This window comes from Zonotrichia albicollis, chromosome 3 (assembly GCF_047830755.1).
Source record: "Zonotrichia albicollis isolate bZonAlb1 chromosome 3, bZonAlb1.hap1, whole genome shotgun sequence".
Taxonomy (NCBI): domain Eukaryota; kingdom Metazoa; phylum Chordata; class Aves; order Passeriformes; family Passerellidae; genus Zonotrichia; species Zonotrichia albicollis.
In genome coordinates, this window is record NC_133821.1 from 2,158,701 (window position 1) to 2,181,583 (window position 22,883).

General features: G+C 41.9%; 1 protein-coding gene across 1 annotated transcript in view; it reads left to right on the forward strand.

Moving 5' to 3' along the window:
• NCOA1 (nuclear receptor coactivator 1) overlaps window positions 1-22,883 on the forward strand; it is an 83,720-nt gene that overhangs the window by 13,665 nt on the left and 47,172 nt on the right. Inside the window, 5 exon segments of the mRNA XM_074536436.1 lie at window positions 4,041-4,145; window positions 10,733-10,899; window positions 13,598-13,692; window positions 19,474-19,651; window positions 21,924-22,103. Coding sequence (XP_074392537.1) covers window positions 4,060-4,145; window positions 10,733-10,899; window positions 13,598-13,692; window positions 19,474-19,651; window positions 21,924-22,103 — 706 coding nt within the window. The 5' untranslated portion in view covers window positions 4,041-4,059.

Below are 22,883 nucleotides of genomic sequence, written 5' to 3' on the forward strand. Positions count from 1 at the left end.
TGGGGCCAGGAACGGCTCTGTAGCAGGAACAGCTCTGGAACGGAAATGGGAACAGGAACAATTCCATGCTGGGAACAGGAATGGGAACGGCCACATGCCAGGAATGGGAATGGGAACGGCTCCGTGCTGGGAATGGGAACGGGAATAGCCCAGTGCTGGGAACAGAAACGGGAATGGGAATGGGAACAGGAATGGGAATGGACGGGAACGGGAATGGGAACGGGAACGGGAATGGGAAGGGGAATGGCTCTGTAAAGGGAATTGGAATGGGAATTGGAACGGCTCCGTGCTGGGAATGGGAATGGGAACGGGAATAGCTCAGTGCTGGGAACGGAAACGGGAATGGGAACGGGAATGGGAACGGGAATGGGAATGGGAATGGGAACGGCTCTGTGCTGGGAACAGGAACAGTTCCATGCTGGGAATCCCAAATCCTTGGGAATATCAGGAATCCCAAACTCCTGGGAATCCCAAATCCACGGGAATATTGGGAATCCCAAGTCCCTGCGAATCTCAAATGCTTGGGAATATTTGGAATACCGAATCCCTTGGAATCCCAAATCTCTGGGAATATTGGGAATCTGGAAAATCCCAAATCCCTGGGAATATTTGCATTCCTAAATCCCTGGGAATCCCAAATTCCCGGGAATCCCAGGAACCCCAAAACCCCAGGATTCTCCTCCCAGCTCCTCCTTTTTCCTGTGCAATCCGAAATTCCTGAGGAATTCCCTTTTCCCGTTGTTTTCCCCGAATTCCCAAGGAAATCCCAAATTCCCTTTTCCCGCCGTTTCCCCCAAATTCCCGAGGAAATCCCAAAATCCCTTTTCCTGTTGTTTCCCCCAAATTCCCTTTTCCCGTTGTTTTTCCCACAAATTCCCGAGGAAATCCCAAATTCTCTTTTCCCGCTGTTTTCCCCTGAATTCCCAAGAATTCCCTTTTCCCATTGTTTTCCCCCAATTCCCAAGGAGATCCCAAATTCCCTTTTCCCGTTGTTTTCCCCCAAATTCCCTTTTCCCGCTCTTTCCCCCAAATTCCCCATAATTCCCTTTCCTGTTGTTTTTCCCCCAAATTCCTGAGGAAATCCCAAATTCCCTTTTCTCGCTGTTTCCCCCAAATTCCCTTTTCCTGTTGTTTTCCCCCAAATTCCCGAGGAAATCCCAAATTCCCTTTTCTCATTGTTTTTCCCACAAATTTCCAAGAATTCCCTTTTCCCGATGTTTCCCCCAAATTCCCAAGGAAATCCCAAATTCCCTTTTCCCATTGTTTTCCCCCAAATTCCCTTTTCCCGCTGTTTCCCCCCAATTCCCAAGAATTCCCTTTTCCCGTTGTTTCCCCCAAATTCCCAAGGAAATCCCAAATTCCCTTTTCCCGTCGTTTGCCCCAAATTCCCTTTTCCCGTTGTTTATTCCCCCCAATTCCCATTTCCCGTTGTTTATTCCCCCCAATTCCATTTCCCGTTGTTTATCCCCCCAATTCCCATTTCCTGTTGTTTATTCCCCCCCAATTCCATTTCCCGTTGTTTATTCCCCCCCAATTCCCTTTCCCCGTTGTTTATTCCCCCAATTCCATTTCCCGTTGTTTATTCCCCACCAATTCCCATTTCCCATTGTTTATTCCCCCCAATTCCCATTTCCCGTTGTTTATTCCCCCCAATTCCCCTTTCCCGTTGTTTATTCCCCCCAAATTCCCCAGAATTCCCTTTTCCCGTTGTTTATTCCCCCCCAATTCCCATTTCCCGTTGTTTATCCCCCCCCAATTCCCCTTTCCCGTTGTTTATTCCCCCCAATTCCCATTTCCCGTTGTTTATTCCCCCCCAATTCCCCTTTCCCGTTGTTTATTCCCCCCCAATTCCCATTTCCCATTGTTTATTCCCCCCCAATTCCCTTTTCCCGTTGTTTATCCCCCCCAATTCCCCTTTCCCGTTGTTTATTCCCCCCCAATTCCCATTTCCCGTTGTTTATCCCCCCCAATTCCCATTTCCCGTTGTTTATTCCCCCCAATTCCCCTTTCCCGTTGTTTATCCCCCCCAATTCCCTTTTCCCGTTGTTTATTCCCCCCCAATTCCCCTTTCCCGTTGTTTATTCCCCCCCAATTCCCCTTTCCCGTTGTTTATTCCCCCCCAATTCCCATTTCCCGTTGTTTATTCCCCCCCAATTCCCTTTTCCCGTTGTTTATTCCCCCCAATTCCCATTTCCCGTTGTTTATTCCCCCCAATTTCCATTTCCCGTTGTTTATTCCCCCCCAATTCCCATTTCCCGTTGTTTATTCCCCCCCAATTCCCATTTCCCGTTGTTTATTCCCCCCCAATTCCCATTTCCCGTTGTTTATTCCCCCCAATTCCCATTTCCCGTTGTTTATTCCCCCCCAATTCCCATTTCCCGTTGTTTATTCCCCCCCAATTCCCTTTTCCCGTTGTTTATTCCCCCCAATTCCCATTTCCCGTTGTTTATTCCCCCCAATTTCCATTTCCCGTTGTTTATTCCCCCCCAATTCCCATTTCCCGTTGTTTATTCCCCCCCAATTCCCATTTCCCGTTGTTTATTCCCCCCAATTCCCATTTCCCGTTGTTTATTCCCCCCCAATTCCCATTTCCCGTTGTTTATTCCCCCCAATTCCCATTTCCCGTTGTTTATTCCCCCCAATTTCCATTTCCCGTTGTTTATTCCCCCCCAATTCCCATTTCCCGTTGTTTATTCCCCCCCAATTCCCATTTCCCGTTGTTTATTCCCCCCAATTCCCATTTCCCGTTGTTTATTCCCCCCCAATTCCCATTTCCCGTTGTTTATTCCCCCCAATTCCCATTTCCCATTGTTTATCCCCCCCAATTCCCTTTTCCCGTTGTTTATTCCCCCCCAATTCCCATTTCCCGTTGTTTATTCCCCCCAATTCCCATTTCACGTTGTTTATTGCCCCCAATTCCCTTTTCCCGTTGTTTATTCCCCCCCAATTCCCATTTCCCGTTGTTTATTCCCCCCAATTCCCCTTCCCCGTTGTTTATTCCCCCCAATTCCCATTTCCAGTTGTTTATCCCCCCCAATTCCCATTTCCCGTTGTTTATCCCCCCCAATTCCCATTTCCCGTTGTTTATTCCCCCCCAATTCCCCTTTCCCGTTGTTTATTCCCCCCCAATTCCCATTTCCCGTTGTTTATCCCCCCCAATTCCCATTTCCCGTTGTTTATTCCCCCCCAATTCCCATTTCCCGTTGTTTATTCCCCCCCAATTCCCATTTCCCGTTGTTTATCCCCCCCAATTCCCATTTCCCGTTGTTTATCCCCCCCAATTCCCCTTTCCCGTTGTTTATTCCCCCCAATTCCCATTTCCCGTTGTTTATTCCCCCCCAATTCCCATTTCCCGTTGTTTATTCCCCCCCAATTCCCATTTCCCGTTGTTTATCCCCCCCAATTCCCATTTCCCGTTGTTTATTCCCCCCAATTCCCCTTTCCCGTTGTTTATCCCCCCCAATTCCCTTTTCCCGTTGTTTATCCCCCCCAATTCCCATTTCCCGTTGTTTATTCCCCCCAATTCCCCTTTCCCGTTGTTTATTCCCCCCAATTCCCATTTCCCGTTGTTTATTCCCCCCCAATTCCCATTTCCCATTGTTTATCCCCCCCCAATTCCCCTTTCCCGTTGTTTATTCCCCCCAATTCCCATTTCCCGTTGTTTATTCCCCCCCAATTCCCATTTCCCGTTGTTTATCCCCCCCCAATTCCCATTTCCCGTTGTTTATCCCCCCCCAATTCCCTTTTCCCGTTGTTTATTCCCCCCAATTCCCATTTCCCGTTGTTTATCCCCCCCAATTCCCCTTTCCCATTGTTTATTCCCTCCCAATTCCCCTTTCCCATTGTTTATTCCCCCCCAATTCCCTTTTCCCGTTGTTTATCCCCCCAATTCCCATTTCCCGTTGTTTATCCCCCCCAATTCCCTTTTCCTGTTGTTTATTCCCCCCAAATTCCCATTTCCCGTTGTTTATTCCCCCCCAAATTCCCATTTCCCGTTGTTTATCCCCCCCAATTCCCATTTCCCGTTGTTTATTCCCCAGCAGCTCCGTAGGCGCCACCATGAGCGGCCTCGGGGACGGCGCCGGGGACGCCGCCAGCGCCGAGAGCCGCAAGCGCAGAGGCTCCCCCTGCGACCCCGCACACAGGTACCCACCGGGAATTTGGGGAAAATTCAGGGGAAATTTGGGAAAAAATCCGGGAAAAATTGGGGAAAGTTCTGAGGAAATACGGGGAAAAAATCCGGGAAAAATTGGGAAAAGTTCTGAGGAAATACGGGGAAAAATCAGGAAAAAATCGGGAGAATATTCGCAGAAAATTCAGGGAAATTTTGGGGAAAAAAGTGAAAAAAATTGGAAAAAATTGGGGGAAATTTGGGAGAAAATTGGGGGAAAGATTTGGGAGAAAAATTGTGAAAAATAGGGGAAAATTCAGGGGAAAATTCTGTGGAAATACGGGCAAAAAATCTGGGAAAAAATAAGGAGAAAAATCAGAACAAAACTGGGGGAAAGATAGGAGAGAAAAATCGTAAAATATTTGGGAAAAAAATTTGGGAAAATTCAGGGGAAATTTGGGAAAAAATCGGGGAAAAATTGGGAAAATTCTGAGGAAATACAGGGAAAAAATTAGGAAAAAATTGGGAGAAAATCAGGAGAATATTAGCGAAAAATTGGGGGGAATTTGGGGGAAAAATCAGGAAAAATTCAGGAGAATATTCACAGAAAATTCAGGTGAATTTGGGGGAAAAATCAGGAGAATATTCACAGAAAATTCAGGGGAAATTTGGGGGAAAAATCAGGAAAAAATTAGGAGAATATTCACAGAAAATTCAAGTGAATTTGGGGGAAAAATCAGGAGAATAGTCGTGGAAAATTCAGGTAAATTTAGGGGAAAAAATCAGGAGAATATTCACGGAAAATTCAGGTGAATTTGGGGGAAAAATCAGGAAAAAATCAGGAGAATATTCACAGAAAATTCAGGGGAATTTGGGGGAAAAATCAGGAGAATATTTGTGGAAAATTCAGATGAATTTGGGGGAAAAAATCAGAACAAAACTGGGAGAAAGAGTTGAGAGGAAAATCGTAAAATATTTGGGAAAAAAATTTGGGAAAATTCAGGGGAAATTTGGGAAAAAAACCGGGGAAAAATTGGGAAAATTCTGAGGAAATACGGGGAAAAAATCCGGGAAAATTTGGGAAAAAATCAGGAGAATATTCACGGAAAATTCAGGTGAATTTGGGGGAAAAAAGCAGGAGAAAATCAGGAGAATATTCGCGGAAAATTGGGGGGAATTTGGGGGAAAAATCAGAACAAAACCGGGGGAAAGAGTTGAGAGAAAAATCGTAAAATATTTGGGAAAATTTGGGAAAAATTGAGGAAAATACAGGAAAAAATTAGGAAAAAAGTCGGGGAAAATTCTGAGGAAATATGGGGAAAAAATCAGGGAAAAATTGGGAAAAGTTCTGAGGAAATACGGGGAAAAAATGGGGAAAAATCGGGAAAATATTCACAGAAAATTCAGGGGAATTTGGGGGAAAAAATCAGGAGAAAAATCAGAACAAAACTGGGGGAAAGAGTTGAGAGAAAAATCGTAAAATATTTGGGGAAAAAATTTGGGAAAATTCGGGAAAAATTGAGGAAAATACAGGAAAAAATCGGGAAAAAGTCGGAGAAAATTCTGAGGAAATACGGGGAAAAAATCGGGAGAAAATTCAGGGAAAATTCAGGGGAATTTTGGGAAAAAAAGGAGAAAAAATTTGGAAAAAATTGGGGAAATCTGGGAGAAAATCAGGAGAAAATTGGGGGGAAAATTCAGGAAAACATGAAGGGAAATTGAGCAAGAAATTGGGAAAAGATCAGGGAAAATTCTGAGGAAATACGGGCAAAAATTCGGGAAAAAATCAGGAAAAATCAGGAGAATATTCGCGGAAAATTCAGGTGAATTTGGGGAAAAAATCAGAACAAAACTGGGGGAAAGATTTGAGAGAAAAATCGTAAAATATTTGGGAAAAAATGTGCAAATATTCAGGGGAAATTTGGGAATAAAATCAGGGAAAAATTGGGGAAAATTCTGAGGAAATACGGGAAAAAAATCAGGAAAAAATTGGGGAAAAAAATCAGGAGAATATTGCGGAAAATTCAGGTGAATTTGGGGGAAAAAATCAGGAAAAAATCAGGAGAATATTCACAGAAAATTCAGGTGAATTTGGGGGAAAAATCAGGAAAAAATCAGGAGAATATTCACAGAAAATTCAGGTGAATTTGGGGGAAAAAAATCAGGAAAAAATCAGGAGAATATTCGCAGAAAATTCAGGTGAATTTGGGGGAAAAAATCAGGAAAAAATCAGGAGAATATTCACAGAAAATTCAGGGGAATTTGGGGGAAAAATCAGGAAAAAATCAGGAGAATATTCACAGAAAATTCAAGTGAATTTGGGGGAAAAATCAGGAGAATAGTCGCGGAAAATTCAGGTAAATTTAGGGGAAAAAATCAGGAGAATATTCACGGAAAATTCAGGTGAATTTGGGGGAAAAATCAGGAGAATATTCGCGGAAAATTCGGGTGAATTTAGGGGAAAAATCAGGAGAATATTCGCGGAAAATTCAGGTGAATTTGGGGGAAAAAATCAGAACAAAACTGGGGGAAAGATTTGAGAGAAAAATCGTAAAATACTTGGGAAAAAATTTGGGAAAATTAGGGAAAAACTGAGGAAAATACAGGAAAAAATTAGGAAAAAGTCGGGGAAAATTCTGAAGAAATACGGGCAAAAAATCAGGAAAAAATTGGGAGAAAATTCGGGGAATATTCAGGGGAATTTTGGGGAAAAAGGAGAAAAAATTGGGTGAAATTTGGGAGAGAATCAGGAGAAAATTAGGGGAAAGATTTGGGAGAAAAATTGGGAAAAATAGGGGAAAATTCAGGGGAAAATTCAGGAAAACATGAAGGGAAATTGGGCAAGAAATTGGGAAAAGATCAGGGAAAATTCTGAGGAAATACGGGGAAAAAATCCGGGAAAACATCAGGAGAATATTCGCGGAAAATTCAGGTGAATTTGGGGGAAAAATCAGAACAAAACTGGGGGAAAGATTTGAGAGAAAAATCGTAAAATAAAATATTTGGGAAAAAATTTGGGAAAATTAGGGAAAAATTGAGGAAAATACAGGAAAAAATTAGGAAAAAGTCGGGGAAAATTCTGAGGAAATACGGGGAAAAAATCAGGAAAAATCGGGAGAAAATTCGGGGAAAATTCAGGAGAATTTTGGGAAAAAAGGAGAAAAAATTTCAAAAAATTGGGGGAAATTTGGGGGAAAGATTTGGGAGAAAAATTGTGAAAAATAGGGGAAATTCAGGGGAAAATTCAGGAAAACATGAAGGGAAATTGAGCAAGAAATTGGGAAAAGATCAGGGAAAATTCTGAGGAAATACGGGCAAAAATCCGGGAAAAAATTGGGAAAACATCAGGAGAATATTTGCGGAAAATTCAGGTGAATTTGGGGGAAAAATCAGGAGAAAAATCAGGACAAAACTGGGGGAAAGATTGGAGAGAAAAATCGTAAAATATTTGGGAAAAAAATTTGGGAAAATTCAGGGGAAATTTGGGAAAAATTGAGGAAAATACAGGAAAAAATTAGGAAAAAGTCAGGAACAACGTGGGGAAAATTCTGAGGAAAATTCAGGAAGAATTAGGAAAAAATAAAGGGAAATTTTGGAAAAAATTGGGAGAAATTTAAAAAAAATCAGGGGAAATTTGGGAAAAATCAGGAAAAATTCGGAGGAAGTTCGGGGAAATTTCGGGGGAAAATTTTAAAGGAATATTAGGGAAAAATTGGGAAAATTTCAGGGGACATTCGGGGAAAAGACAGGGAAAAAATTGGGGAAAAAATTTGGAAAAAATGGGGGAAATTCAAGGAAAAGTAGGGAAAAAATTGGCAAAAATTGGGACAAATTCAAGGATAATTGGGAGGAAATTTGGGAAAAAATCAGGACAAAATTGGGGAAACTTGAGAAAGGTTTGGGAAAAAATTAGGGGAAATTCGAGAAAAAATTGAGGAAAAAAATGGGAAAATTCAGAGAAAATGCCAGGGCAAAGTGGGGAAAAATTTGAGGGAAATTCAGGGAAAATTTTGGGGAAAGTTTGGGGGAAAATTTGGTGTAATTCAGCAGAAATTTGGAAAAAATTGGGGAAAATTCAGGAGAAATTTGGGGGAAATTCAGGAAAAATTTGGAAGTTCGGGGGAAAATTTTGAGGGAAATTTAGGGAAAATTTTGGGAAATTTGAGGAAAAATTGGAGAAAATTTGGGAAAAAATTAAGGGAAATTCAGGAAAAAGTCAGAAAAAATGCAGGAGAAATTTGGGAAAAAAATAAGGGAAGATTCAGGGAAAGACTGGTGGGAAATGCAGAGAAAAATTTGGAAAAAATTGGGAAAAATTTGGAAAAAATCAGGAAAAGTTGGGAAAAATTTGGAAAATTCAGGGAAAAATCCAGAAAATTTGTTGAAAACTTGGGACAAAATTGGAGAAAAACCAGAAAAATGTAAGAGAAATTCAGGGAAAATTCATGAAGAAATTAGAGAAAAAGTAAGAAAAAAGGGGAAAATTTGGGGTAAATCAATGAAAACTCAGGAAAAAATTAGGAAAAATTTGGGAAACATTCAGGAAAAAATTAAGAAAAACCAGGGAAAAATATAGTGGAAAATCATGGGAAAATATGAGCAAAATTAAGGAAAAATTGGGGAAAAATTCAGGAAAAATGCGTGGGAAATTTGAGGAAATTGGGGAAAATCGGGAAAAAAATTGGGGGAAATTCAGTACAAATATGGGAAAATATTGAAAAAATCAGGAAAAATCAGAAAAAATTGGGGAAAATTGGGAAAAACTTGTGAAAACTCAGGAAAAAATTAGGAAAAGTTTGGGAAACGTTCAGGAAAAAATTAAGAAAAACCAGGGAAAAAACCAGGGAAAAATATAGTGCAAAATCATGGGAGAATTGGGAAAATATGAGCGAAATTAAGGAAAAATTGGAGAAAATTCAGGAAAAAATCAGGAAAAATGCATGGGAAAATTGAGGAAATTGGGGAAAATTCAGTACAAATATGGGAAATATTGAAAAAATCAGGAAAAACCAGAGAAAATTTGGGAAAAATTGGGAAAAACTTGTGAAAACTCAGGAAAAAATTAGGAAAAGTTTGGGAAACATTCAGGAAAAAATTAAGAAAAACCAGGGAAAAAAGCAGGGAAATATATAGTGCAAAATATGAGTGAAATTAAGAAAAATTTAGGAAAATTCAGGAAAAAATCAGGAAAAATGTATGGGAAATTTGAGGAAATTGGGGAAAATTGGGAAAGAAATTGGGGGAAATTCAGTACAAAAAAAATTGGGGGAAAATATTGAAAAAATCAGGAAAAATCAGAGAAAATCATGGGAAATTGGGGAAAAATCAAAAAAAATGGGGGAAAAATGGGAAAAATTTGTGAAAAAACAGGAAAACTTTGGAAAAATTTGGGAGCAGGATATAAAATATGAATTATTTTTGTGTTTTAGCGGCTCAGAGAAACGGTGCCTGGCCGAGGTGCTCTGAATGGGGGAATATTTGGGATAAACAATTAAATTCTGAATAAATTATATATAAATGATGAATAAATTATGAATAAATTATAATTATTTTTATTTTGATAGCTCAGAAAAGCGGCAGCGTGAGCAGGAGCAGCGCTACCTGGCCGAGCTGCTCTGAATGGGGGAATATTTGGGATAAATGAATTATTTATGAATTATTTATGATTATTTATGATTAATTATGAATTATTTTATTTCCCAGCATCGATAAGCGGCGCTGTGAGCAGGAGCAGCGTTGCCTGGCCGAGCTGCTCTGAGTGGGGGAATGTTTGGGATAAACAATTAAATTACAAATAAATTAATAATAAATTATAATTATTTTATTTCCCAGCATCGATAAGCGGCGCCGTGAGCAGGAGCAGCGCTACCTGGCCGAGCTGCTCTGAATGGGGGGATATTTGGGATAAACAATTAAATGATGAATAAATGATGAATAAATTATAATTATTTTATTTTATAGTGTGGGTAAGCGGCGGCGGGAGCAGGAGCAGCGCTACCTGGCCGAGCTGCTCTGAATGGGGGGATATTTGGGATAAATGAATAAAACATGAATTATTTATTAATAAATTATGAATTATTTTTATTTCCAGCATCGATAAGCGGCGCCGTGAGCAGGAGCAGCGCTACCTGGCCGAGCTGCTCTGAATGGGGGAATATTTGGGATAAGTGAATTATTTATGAATTATTTATGATTATTTATTAATTATTTTTAATTATTTTATTTCCCAGTGTGGATAAGTGGCGCCGTGAGCAGGAGCAGCGCTACCTGGCCGAGCTGGCCGAGCTGCTCTGAATGGGGAATATTTGGAATAAATGAATAAATTATGAATAAATTATTAATAAATTATAAATTTTTTTCCAGCATCGATAAGCGGCGCCGGGAGCAGGAGCAGCGCTACCTGGCCGAGCTGCTCTGAATGGGGGAATATTTGAGATAAACAATTGAATGATGAATTATTTAATAATTATTTTTAATTATTTTTATTTCCAGCATCGATAAGCGGCGGCGGGAGCAGGAGCAGCGCTACCTGGCCGAGCTGCTCTGAATGGGGGAATATTTGAGATAAACAATTGAATGATGAATTATTTAATAATTATTTTTAATTATTTTTATTTCCAGCATCGATAAGCGGCGCCGGGAGCAGGAGCAGCGCTACCTGGCCGAGCTGGCCGAGCTGCTCTCGGCCAACCTGGGCGATCTGGACTCGCTGGGCACCAAACCCGAGCAGGGGCACATCCTGAAAAAAACCGTGGACCAGATCCAGCAGATCAAACGCCTCGAGCAGGGTGGGAAATTGGGGGAAAATATGGGGGAAAATATGGGGGACATTTGGAAAAAATTTGGAAAAAATTGGGGAAAATTTGGGGAAAATTTGGGGGACAATTGGGAAAAAATGGGGAAAATTTGGGCAAAAATTGGGGAAAATATGGGGGACATTTGGAAAAAATTGGGGAAAATTGGGGGAAAATTTGGGGAAAATATGGGGGACAATTGGGAAAAATTGGGGAAAATTGAGGGAAAATATGGGGGAAAAAATGGGGGAAATATGGGGGAAATATGGGGGAAAATATGGGGGACATTTGGAAAAAAATTGGGGAAAAATTGAGAAAAATATGGGGGAAAATATGGGGGACATGTGGAAAAAAATGGGGAAAATTGGGGGAAAATATGGGGGAAAATATGGGGGACATTTGGAAAAAATTGGGGAAAATATGGGGGCACATTTGGAAAAAATGGGGGAAAATATGGGGAAAATATGGGGGAAAATATGGGGGACATTTGGAAAAAATTGGGGGACATTTGAGAAAAAATGGGGAAAAATTGGGGGAAAATATGGGGGACATTTGGAAAAAATTTGGAAAAAATTGGGGAAAATTTGGGGAAAATATGGGGAACATTTGGGAAAAATTGGGGGAAATTGAGGGAAAATATGGAGGACATTTGGAAAAAATTGGGGGAAATATGGGGGAAAATATGGGGGACATTTGGAAAAAATTGGGGGACATTTGAGAAAAAATGGGGAAAAATTGGGGGAAAATATGGGGGACATTTGGAAAAAATTTGGAAAAAATTGGGGAAAATTTGGGGAAAATATGGGGAACATTTGGGAAAAATTGGGGGAAATTGAGGGAAAATATGGAGGACATTTGGAAAAAATTGGGGAAAATATGGGGGAAATATGTGGGACATTTGGAAAAAATTGGGGAAAAATGTGGGGCACATTTGGAAAAATTTGGGGAAAATATGGGGAAAAATTGGGGGAAAATTGGGGAAAATATGGGGGACATTTGGGAAAAACCGGGGAGAATTTGGGGAAAATATGGGGGACATTTGGGAAAAATTGGGGAAAAAATTGGATAAAATCTTGGGGGCAAAAGGGGAAAATTTGGGGGCAAAAGGGGAAAAAATGGCAAAAAATCAGGAAAAAGTCAAGAGAAAATTTGGGAATATTTTGGGGGAAATTGGAAAAATAAGGGGAAAAGTTGAGGAAAAATAAGAAGAATTCAGGGGAAAATTGCAGGAAAATTTGGGGGAAGTTTAGGCAAAGTTTTAAAAATGTGAGGAAAATCTCAAGGAAAAATTGGGGAAGTTTGGGAAAAATGTGGGGGAAAATTCAGAGAAAAATTTTTGGGAAAAATCTGGGGAAATGCAGGGAAAATTTGAGAAAAATGTGAAGAAAAATTCAGGGGAAAATTCGGGGGGAAAGATGGGAAATTTGAGCAAAAATAAAAAAAATATGGGGGAATATTTGGGCAAAAAAGAGAAAAATGTAGGGGAAAATTTGGGGAAAATTTGGGGAAAAATGGGGGAAATCAGGGAAAAGGTGGTGGGAAATTTGGGGAAAATTCGTGGAAAAACTGGGGGAAAATTAAGGAAAAAATGGAGGAAAAATTGGGGGAAAAGGGAAAATTTGGGGGAAAAATATGAGGGACATTTGGGAAAAAAATCGGGAAAAAATGGTGTAAAATTTGGGCAAAATTCAGGTAAAAGTTGAGGAAAATTTGGAAAAAACTCGGGAAAATTTGGGGGAAAATATGGGGGACATTTGGAAAAAATTTGGGAAAATTTGGGGGACATTTGGGGAAAAATTCAGAAAAAATTAGGGGAAAATAGAGGGAAAAATTGGGAGGAATTTGGGGGAAATTCAGGAAAATTTCAGGAAAAATTACTGGAAAATACTGGGGAAATTTGGAGAAAATTAGTGGAAAAATTCATGGGAAATTTAGGAAAAATTCAGGGAAAAATTGGGAATATTTTGGGGAAAATTTTGGGAAAATTCATGGAAAAATTTGGAACAACGAAGGAAAAATTGGAAAATTCAGGGAAAATGCAAGTAAAGTTTAAAAATTGTGGGGGAAATGTAGGAAAATCTCAAGGAAAAATTGGGGAAATTTCGGAGAATTCAGGTGGAAATTTGGGGCAAAATTTGGGGAAAATTATGGGAAAATTTAGGGGAAATTGCAGTAAATTTTGGGAAAGATGTAAGGAAAATTTAGGGACAACACAGGGAATATTTGGGAAAAGTTTGGGGAAAGTTTTGGAAAAAATGTTGTGAAAATTTGGGGGAAAATTGGTCAAAATTTAGGGGAAATTTTGTGGTAAATTAATGGGAAAATTCATGGAAAAATCATGGAAAAATCAGGAAAAAATCTGGGAAAATTTTGGAAAACCCAGGGAAAATTGTAGAAAAAAATCTGGATAAACCAGGCAAAATTAATTTAAAAAAAAAAACGGGGAAAATTTGTTTAAATCTTTATTTCACTTTCCAGATTCATCTGTGCAAAGAGCAAAAAAAAAAATTCACAATTAAACTCCAGAAAAAAACAAAATTTGATTTTTCCCCTATAGATTTTAGATTGAAAAATAGAGAATTTAAATTTTTTTTTCACAATTAAACTGGAGATAAAACCCAAATTTTTTTCTTTATGTGGATTTGGTTTTAAAAAATTTAAAATTTTCAATTTTTTTGGGTTTTTTTGGCAGAGAAAACGCCGGATGACGACGTGCAGAAATCCGACATCTCCTCCAGCAGCCAGGGCGTCATCGAGAAGGAGTCGCTGGGGCCGCTCCTGCTCGAGGTGGGGGCGGAATCCCGGGAAAAAACGGGAATGGGGTGGGAAAAACGGGAATGGGATGGGAAAAATGGGAATGGGGATGGGAAAAATGGGAATGAGCAAAATTTGGGGTTTAATCCGGGGTTTTGGGGGTTTAATCCCAGGTTTTTATGGAGTTTTGGGGCTTTAATCCCAGGTTTTTATGGGGTTTTAATCCCAGGGTTTTTATGGGGTTTTGGGGGTTTTAATCCCAGGTTTTTATGGGATTTTAATCCCAGGTTTTTATGGGGTTTTAGGGGTTTAATCCCAGATTTTTATGGGATTTTGGGGCTTTAATCCCAGGTTTTTATGGGGTTTTAGTCCCAGGTTTTTATGGGACTTTAATCCCAGGTTTTGGGGTCTTAATCCCATGATTTTATGGGATTTTGGGGCTTTAATCCCAGATTTTATGGGGTTTTAATCCCAGGTTTTTGTGGAGTTTTGGGGCTTTAATCCCAAGTTTTATGGGAGTTTAATTCTGGACTTTATGGGGTTTTACTCCCATGTTTTTATGGGGTTTAATCCCAGGTTTTTATGGGGTTTTGGGGCTTTAATCCCAGGTTTTTGTGGAGTTTTGGGGTTTAATCCCAGGTTTTTATGGGGCTTTAATCCCAGGTTTTGAGGTCTTAATCCTATGATTTTATGGGATTTTGGGGCTTTATTCCCATGTTTTTATGGGGTTTTAATTCCAAGTTTTTGTGGGGTTTTGGGGCTTTAATCCCGGGTTTTTATGGGGTTTTAATCCCGGGTTTTTATGGGGTTTTAGGGCTTTAATCCCAGGTTTTGATGGAGTTTTGGGGGTTTAATCCCAGGTTTTTGTGGGATTTGGGGCCTTAATCCCAGGTTGTTATGGGGTTTTAATCCGAGGTTTTTGTGGAGTTTTGGGGTTTTAATCCCAGGTTTTTATGGGGTTTTGGGGCTTTAATCCCAGGTTTTTATGGGGTTTTAATCCCAGGTTTTGGGGTCTTAATCCCATGATTTTATGGGATTTTGGGGCTTTAATCCCAGGTTTTTGAGGGGTTTTAATCCCAGGTTTTTGTGGAGTTTTGGGGTTTTTAATCCCAGGTTTTTATGGAGTTTTGGACTTTAATCCCAGGTTTTTATGGGGTTTTAATCCCAGGTTTTTATGGAGTTTTGGAATTAAATCCCAGGTTTTTATGGGGTTTTAATCCCAGGTTTTTATGGAGTTTTGGACTTTAATCCCAGGTTTTTATGGGGTTTTAATCCCAGGTTTTTATGGAGTTTTGGAATTAAATCCCAGGTTTTTATGGGGTTTTAATCCCAGGCTTTTATGGAGTTTTGGAATTAAATCCCAGGTTTTTATGGGGTATTAATCACAGGTTTTTGTGGAGTTTTGGGGTTTAATCCCAGGTTTTTATGGGATTTTAATCCCAGGTTTTTATGGGGTTTTGGGCTTTAATTCCAGGTTTTAGGGGTTGAATTTTGGGATTTGGGGGTTTAATCCCAGGTTTTGGGTTTTAAACCCAGGTTTTTATGTAGTTTTGAGGCTTTAATTCCATGGTTTTATGGGATTTTGGGGCTTTAATCCCAGGTTTTGGTGTTGGATTTTGGGATTTAATCCCAGTTTTTTGTGAGGTTTTGGGGCTTTAATCCCAGGTTTTTGTGGAGTTTTGGGGGTTTAATCCTGGGTTTTAGGGTTGGAATGTTGGGGTTTGGGGGCTTTAATCCCAGGTTTTATGTAGTTTTGGTGTTTTAATTCCAGGTTTTAGGGTTTGAATTTTGGAATTTGGAGGTTTAATCCCACGGTTTTTATGGGATTTTAGGATTTTAATCCTGGCTTTTAAGGTTGGAATGTTGGGATTTGGAGCTTCAATTCCAGGTTTTAGGGTTTGAATTTTGGGATTTGGATCAAGGTATGGACAAGGTGTGGGGATCAGGATTGGGATTAGGATGAAAATCAGGAATAATCAAGGTGGGTCTTGGATCCCAGCTGGAATCCTGGAATTCCGGGAAAAACCAAGGTGGGTCCTTGATCCCAGTTGGATTTTTGGGATTTGAGAACCCAAACCTTGGATCCCAGCTGGAATCCTGGAATTCCCAGAGCAGGAATCCAACCAAACTTTGAGGAAACCTTCTCCACGTTCATGGATCCAAATCCATGGGAATCCTTTGGAATGACCAAGGTGGATCTTGGATCCTGGTTGGAATCTGGAATTCCCAGAGTAGGAATCCAGCCAGACTTTGAGGGAACCTTCTCCACATTCATGGATCCAAATCCATGGGAATCCATTGGAATGACCAAGGTGGATCTTGGATCCCAGCTGGAATCCTGGGATTCCAGGAAAAACCAAGGTGGATCTTTGATCCCAGTTGGAATTTTGGGATTTGAGGACCCAAATCTCTGATCCCAGCTGGAATCCTGGAATTCCCAGAACAGGAACGCAGCCAAGCTTTGAGCGAACCTTCTCCACACTCATGGATCCAAATCAATGGGAATCCTTTGGAATGACCAAGGTGGATCTTGGATCCCAACTGGAATTTTGGGATTTGAGGAGCCAAATCTCTGATCCCAACGGGAATCCTGGAATTCCCAGAGCAGGAACCCAGCCAAGCTTTGAGGGAACCTTCTCCACACTCAAGCATCCAAATCCATGGGAATCCATGGGAATGACCAAGGTGGATCTTGGATCCCAACTGGAATTTTGGAATTTGAGGACCCAAATCTTGGATCCCAACTGGAATTCTGGAATTTCCAGAGTGAGAACCCAACCAAGCTTTGAGGGAATCTTGTTCACACTCAAGGAGCCAAATCCATGGGAATCCATGGGAATGACCGAGGTGGATCTTGGATCCCAGCTGGAATCTTGGAATTCCAGGAAAAACCAAGGTGGATCTTTGAACCCGATTGGAATTTTGGGATTTGAGGACCCAAATCTTGGATCCCAGCTGGAATCCTGGAATTTCCAGGTTGGGAATCCAGCCAGACTTTGAGGGAACGTTCTCCAAACTCAAGGATCCAAATCCATTGGAGTGACCAAGGTGGATCTTGGATCCCAGTTGGAATTTTGGGATTTGAGGACCCAAATCTTGGATCCCAACTGGAATTTTGGAATTCCCAGAGCGGGAATCCAAGGAAACTTTGAGGGAACGTTCTCCCCACTCATCCATTGGAATAACCAAGGTGGATCTTGGATCCCAGCTGGAATCCTGGAATTCCAGGAAAAACCAAGGTGGATCTTTGAACCCAATTGGAATTTTGGGATTTGAGGACCCAAACTTTGGATCCCAGCTGGAATCCTGGAATTCCCAGAGCAGGAATCCAACCAAACTTTGAGGGAACGTTCTCCACATTCATGGAGCCAAATCCATGAGAATCCTTTGGAATGACCAAGGTGGATCTTGGATCCCAGCTGGAATCCTGGAATTCCAGGAAAAACCAAGGTGGATCTTTGATCCCGATTGGAATTTTGGGATTTGAGGACCCAAACTTTGGATCCCAGCTGGAATCCTGGAATTCCCAGAGTGGGAATCCAAGGAATCTTTGAAGGAACCTTCTCCACACTCAAGACTCCTCCCGACCTTCCATGGAATGACCAAGGATTCCCAGCTCTGGGAACACCCTCTGGAATTTCATTCTCCTCCCCTTCCATGATTCTGGAATTCCATTCCCAATCCAGGCCCTGCATGGATTATTTTTTGTGGTGAACCAGGAGGGTCGGATCGCGTTCGTGTCGGAGAACGTGACGGATATTTGGGATAAAACCTTGGAATTCTTTCCAGTTTTTGTGATATTTGAGATAAAACCTTGGAGTTGTTTCCCTTTTTTCAGATATTTGGGATAAAACCTTGGAATTCTTTCCAATTTTTGGGATATTTGAGATAAAACCTTGGAATTCTTTCCCATTTTTGTGATATTTAGGATAAAACCTTGAGGTTTTTTCCATGTTTTGGGATATTTAGGGTAAAATCTCAGGAATTCCCTTCCCACATCCAGGCCCTGGATGGGATTCTTTTAGTGGTGAACCAGGAGGGTTGGATTGCGTTCATGTTGGAGAACGTGTTGGGATATTTGGGATAAAACCTTGGAATTCTTTCCATTTTTTGGGATATTTTGGATAAACCTTGGAATTTTCCCCCATTCCAGGCCCTGGATGGATTTTTGTCAGTGGTGAACCTTGAAAGGTTGGGTCATGTTCATGTTGGAGAACGTGACGGGATATTTGTGATAAAACCTTGGAATTCTTTCCAATTTTTGGGATATTTTGGATAAAACCTTGGAATTCTTTCCCATTTTCGTGATATTTAGGATAAAACCTTGAGGTTTTTTCCATGTTTTGGGATATTTAGGGTAAAATCTCAGGAATTCCTTTCCCACATCCAGGCCCTGGATGGGATTCTTTTAGTGGTGAACCAGGAGGGTGGGATTGTGTTCGTGTCAGAGAATGTGTTGGGATATTTGGGATAAAACCTTGGAATTCTTTCCAATTTTTGGGATATTTGAGATAAAACCTTGGAATTTTTCCCCCTTCCAGGCCCTGGATGGATTTTTGTCAGTGGTGAACCTTGAAAGGTTGGGTCATGTTCATGTTGGAGAACGTGACGGGATATTCACGATAAAACCTTGGAATTCTTTCCCTTTTTTGTGATATTTGAGATAAAACCTTGGAATTTTTTCCTATTTTTGTGATATTTGAGATAAAACCTTGGAATTCTTTCCTATTTTCAGGATATTTTGGATAAAACCTTGGAATTTTTCCCCCATTCCAGGCCCTGGATGGATTTTTGTCAGTGTGAACCTTGAAGGGGCGCATCGTGTTCGTGTCAAAAATGTGACGGGATATTTAGGATAAAACTTAGGAATTTTTCTCCATTTTTGTGATATTTGGGATAAAACCTTGGAATTTTTTCCCATTTTTGGGATATTCAGGATAAAACCTTGGAATTTTTTCCCATTTTTGGGATATTTAGGATAAAACCTTGAGGTTTTTTCCATGTTTTGGGATATTTAGGGTAAAATCTCAGGAATTCCTTTCCCACATCCAGGCCCTGGACGGATTCTTTTCATGGTGAACCAGGAGGGTGGGATTGTGTTCATGTCAGAGAACGTGTTGGGATATTTGAGATAAAACCTTGGAATTCTTTCCCATTTTTGGGATATTCAGGATAAAACCTTGGAATTTTTTCCAATTTTTGGGATATTTTGGATAAAACCTTGGAATTTTTCCCCCTTCCAGGCCCTGGATGGATTTTTGTCAGTGGTGAACCTTGAAAGGTTGGGTCATGTTCATGTCGGAGAACGTGACAGGATATTTGGGATATAACCTTGGAATTATTTCCAATTTTTGAGATATTTGAGATAAAACCTTGGGGTTTTTTCCCATTTTTGGGATATTTTGGATAAACCCTTGGGGTTTTTTCCCGTTTTTCCCTCATTCCAGGCCCTGGACGGGTTTTTCTTTTTCGTGGTGAACCGGGAGGGCCGGATCGTGTTCGTGTCGGAGAACATGTTGGGATATTTGGGATAAAACTTTGGAATTGTTTCCCATTTTTGGGATATTTTGGCTAAAACCTTGGGGTTTTTTCCCGTTTTTCCCCCATTCCAGGCCCTGGACGGGTTCATTTCGTGGTGAACCGCGAGGGCCAGATCGTGTTCGTGTCGGAGAACGTGATGGGATATTCATGATATAACCTTGGAATTCTTTCCCATTTTTGGGATATTTGAGATAAAACCTTGGGGTTTTTTCCCATTTTTGGGATATTTGAGATAAAACCTTGGGGTTTTTTCCCATTTTTCCCCCCTTCCAGGCCCTGGACGGGTTTTTCTTCGTGGTGAACCGCGAGGGCCGGATCGTGTTCGTGTCGGAGAACGTGACGGGGTACCTGGGCTACGGGCAGGAGGAGCTGATGAACTCCAGCGTGTACAGCATCCTGCACGTGGGCGACCACGCCGAGTTCGTCAAGAACCTGCTCCCCAAATCCCTCGGTACGGACACGCAGGGAAATCCGGGAAATCCAGGAAATCCTGGAAAATCCCAGGGGAAAATCCCAGAAAATCCCAGGGGAAAATCCCAGGGGAAAATCCCAGAAAATCCACAACGGGATCATCCCGGAAAATCCCAGGGGAAAATCCCAGGAAATTCAGCAAAATTTGGGAAAATAATGGAGAATCATGGAGAATTTGGGAAAATTCAGGAATGGACACAAGGATTGGGAGAGGGGGTGGAGGCTGAGGATGTTGGGATTGGAGGGTTTGTTAATTAAAAAAAAAAATTTGTTTTTATTTTTATTTTTATTTTTATTTTTATTTTTATTTTTATTTTTATTTTTAATTTTTAATTTTTTAATTTTAATTTTGATTTTAATTTTGATTTTGATTTTGATTTATTTTGATCTTTATTTATTTGAATATTATTCAGTTTTTAATTTTAATTTTTATTCAGGTTTTATTTCATTTTTATGTGTTTATTTTTAATTTATGCTTAATTTATTTTTTATATTTTCATTTCTGTATTTTGTTTTATTTGTGCTTTTATTTTAATTTGTAAACATACATTTTAATTCTTTTTAATTCCTTCACTTTTTATTTCTTTTTGTTTTTCTTTTTTTGTAATTATTTCAAATTTTTCTTTTTTATTTATTTTATATTTCGTTATTATTTATTTATTAATTTTTATTATTATTCAATATTATTTTACTTTTAGTTATTTTTTTATCATTTGGATTTCATTTTAATTTCTGTTTTTATTTATTTATTGTTCCTTTATTATTTTCAAAAGCTTTTTTTCATTTCCTTCAGTCCCAGGGATCTTTGGGTATTCTGAATGGATTTGTGCTCCTCGAATCCCAGAGACCTTTGGGAATTCTGGCTGGATTTTTCCCAGCCTGGTTCCTCAAATCCCGGGGATTTTTGGGAATTCTGTCTCTTGAAATCCCGGGGATCTTTGGGAATTCCACCATTCCATGATTAGGGATCACTCCCACATCCCCAATTCCCATTTCCCATTTGCCGGATGCTGGTGTGGAGCCCCAGGTCTGGGGCATCTTTGGGAATTCTGTCTCCTGAAATCCCAGGGATCTTTGGGAATTCCACAATTCCATGATTAGGGATCACTCCCACATCCCCAATTCCCATTTTCCCCATTTTTTCCCCATTTCCCCACAGTGAACGGGGTGCCGTGGCCGCAGGAGCCGTCGCGCCGGGGCAGCCACACGTTCCAGTGCCGGATGCTGGTGCAGAGCCCCAGATCCCAGGAATATTTGGGAATTCCCACATCCCTAATTCCCATTTTTCCCATTTTTTTCCCCATTTTTGCTGGCAGTGAACGGGGTTCCGTGGCCGCAGGAGCCGACACGGCAGCCACACGTTCCAGTGCTGGATGCTGGTGCAGAGCCCGGGGATATTTGGGAATTCCATGATTGCAGATCAATGCCACATCCCCAATTCCCATTTTTCCCATTTTTCCCGTTATTTCCCCCCAGTGAACGGGGTGCCGTGGCCGCAGGAGCCGACACGGCAGCCACACGTTCCAGTGCCGGATGCTGGTGCAGATCCCGGGGATATTTGGGAATTCCCACATCCCCAATTCCCATTTTTTCCCATTTTTCCCATTTTTCCCATTTTTTTCCCCATTTCCCCCCAGTGAACGGGGTGCCGTGGCCGCAGGAGCCGTCGCGCCGGGGCAGCCACACGTTCCAGTGCCGGATGCTGGTGCAGGGCCCCAGATTTGGGAATTCCCACATCCCAAATTCCCATTTTTCCCATTTTTTTCCCCATTTTCCCCCTCAGTGAACGGGGTGCCGTGGCCGCAGGAGCCATCGCGCCGGGGCAGCCACACGTTCCAGTGCCGGATGCTGGTGCAGATCCCCAGATCCCAGGGATATTTGGGAATTCCCACATCCCCAAATTCCCATTTTTTCCCATTTTCTTCCATTTTTTCCCATTTTTCCCCATTCCCCCCGCAGTGAACGGGGTGCCGTGGCCACAGGAGCCGTCACGCCGGGGCAGCCACACGTTCCAGTGCTGGATGCTGGTGTGGTATCCCAGATTTGGGAATTCCCACATCCCCAATTCCCATTTTTTTCCCATTTTTTCCCATTTCCCGGCAGTGAACGGGGTGCCGTGGCCGCAGGAGCCGTCGCGCCGGGGCAGCCACACGTTCCAGTGCCGGATGCTGGTGCAGATCCCGGGGATATTTGGGAATTCCCACATCCCAAATTCCCATTTTTCCCATTTTTTTCCCCATTTTTGCTGGCAGTGAACGGGGTGCCGTGGCCGCAGGAGCCGTCGCGCCGGGGCAGCCACACGTTCCAGTGCCGGATGCTGGTGCGGCCGCCGGACGAGGCCGGGGCGGAGCAGGCGGAGCTGCGGCAGCGCTACGAGGCCATGCAGTGCTTCACCGTCAGCCAGCCCCGCGCCTTCCAGGAGGAGGGCGAAGGTGGGGTTGGGGTTGAGATTTGGGGTTTGGGATTTGGGATTGGGATATGGGATTTGGGAGGGATTGGGGTTAGGGTTACGAGGCCATGCAGTGCTTCACCGTCAGCCAGCCCCGCGCCTTCCAGGAGGAGGGAGAAGGTGGGACTGGGATTGGGGTTGGGATTGGGATTTGGGATTGGGATTGGGATTTGGGATTGGGAATATAGGATATGGGATATGGGATTTGGGAGGGATTGGATTTGGGCGCTACGAGGCCATGCAGTGCTTCACCGTCAGCCAGCCCCGCGCCTTCCAGGAGGAGGGCGAAGGTGGGATTGGGGTTTGGGATATGGGATATGGGATTGGGATTTGGGATATGGGATTTGGGATTTGGGAGGGATTGGGGTTAGGGTTACGAGGCCATGCAGTGCTTCACCGTCAGCCAGCCCCGCGCCTTCCAGGAGGAGGGGGAAGGTGGGACTGGGGAATTTGGGATTTGGGGTTGGGGATTTGGGATTGGGATTGGGATTGGGATTTGGGGTTTGGGATATGGGATATGGGATTTGGGATTTGGGAGGAATTGGAGTTGGGCGCTACGAGGCCATGCAGTGCTTCACCGTCAGCCAGCCCCGCGCCTTCCAGGAGGAGGGCGAAAATGGGATTGGGGATTAGGATTTGGGAATTTGGGATATGGGATATGGGATATGGGATTTGGGATTGGGATTGGGGGTTACGAGGTCATGCAGTGCTTCACCGTCAGCCAGACCTGTGCCTTCCAGGAGGAGGGGGAAGGTGGGACTGG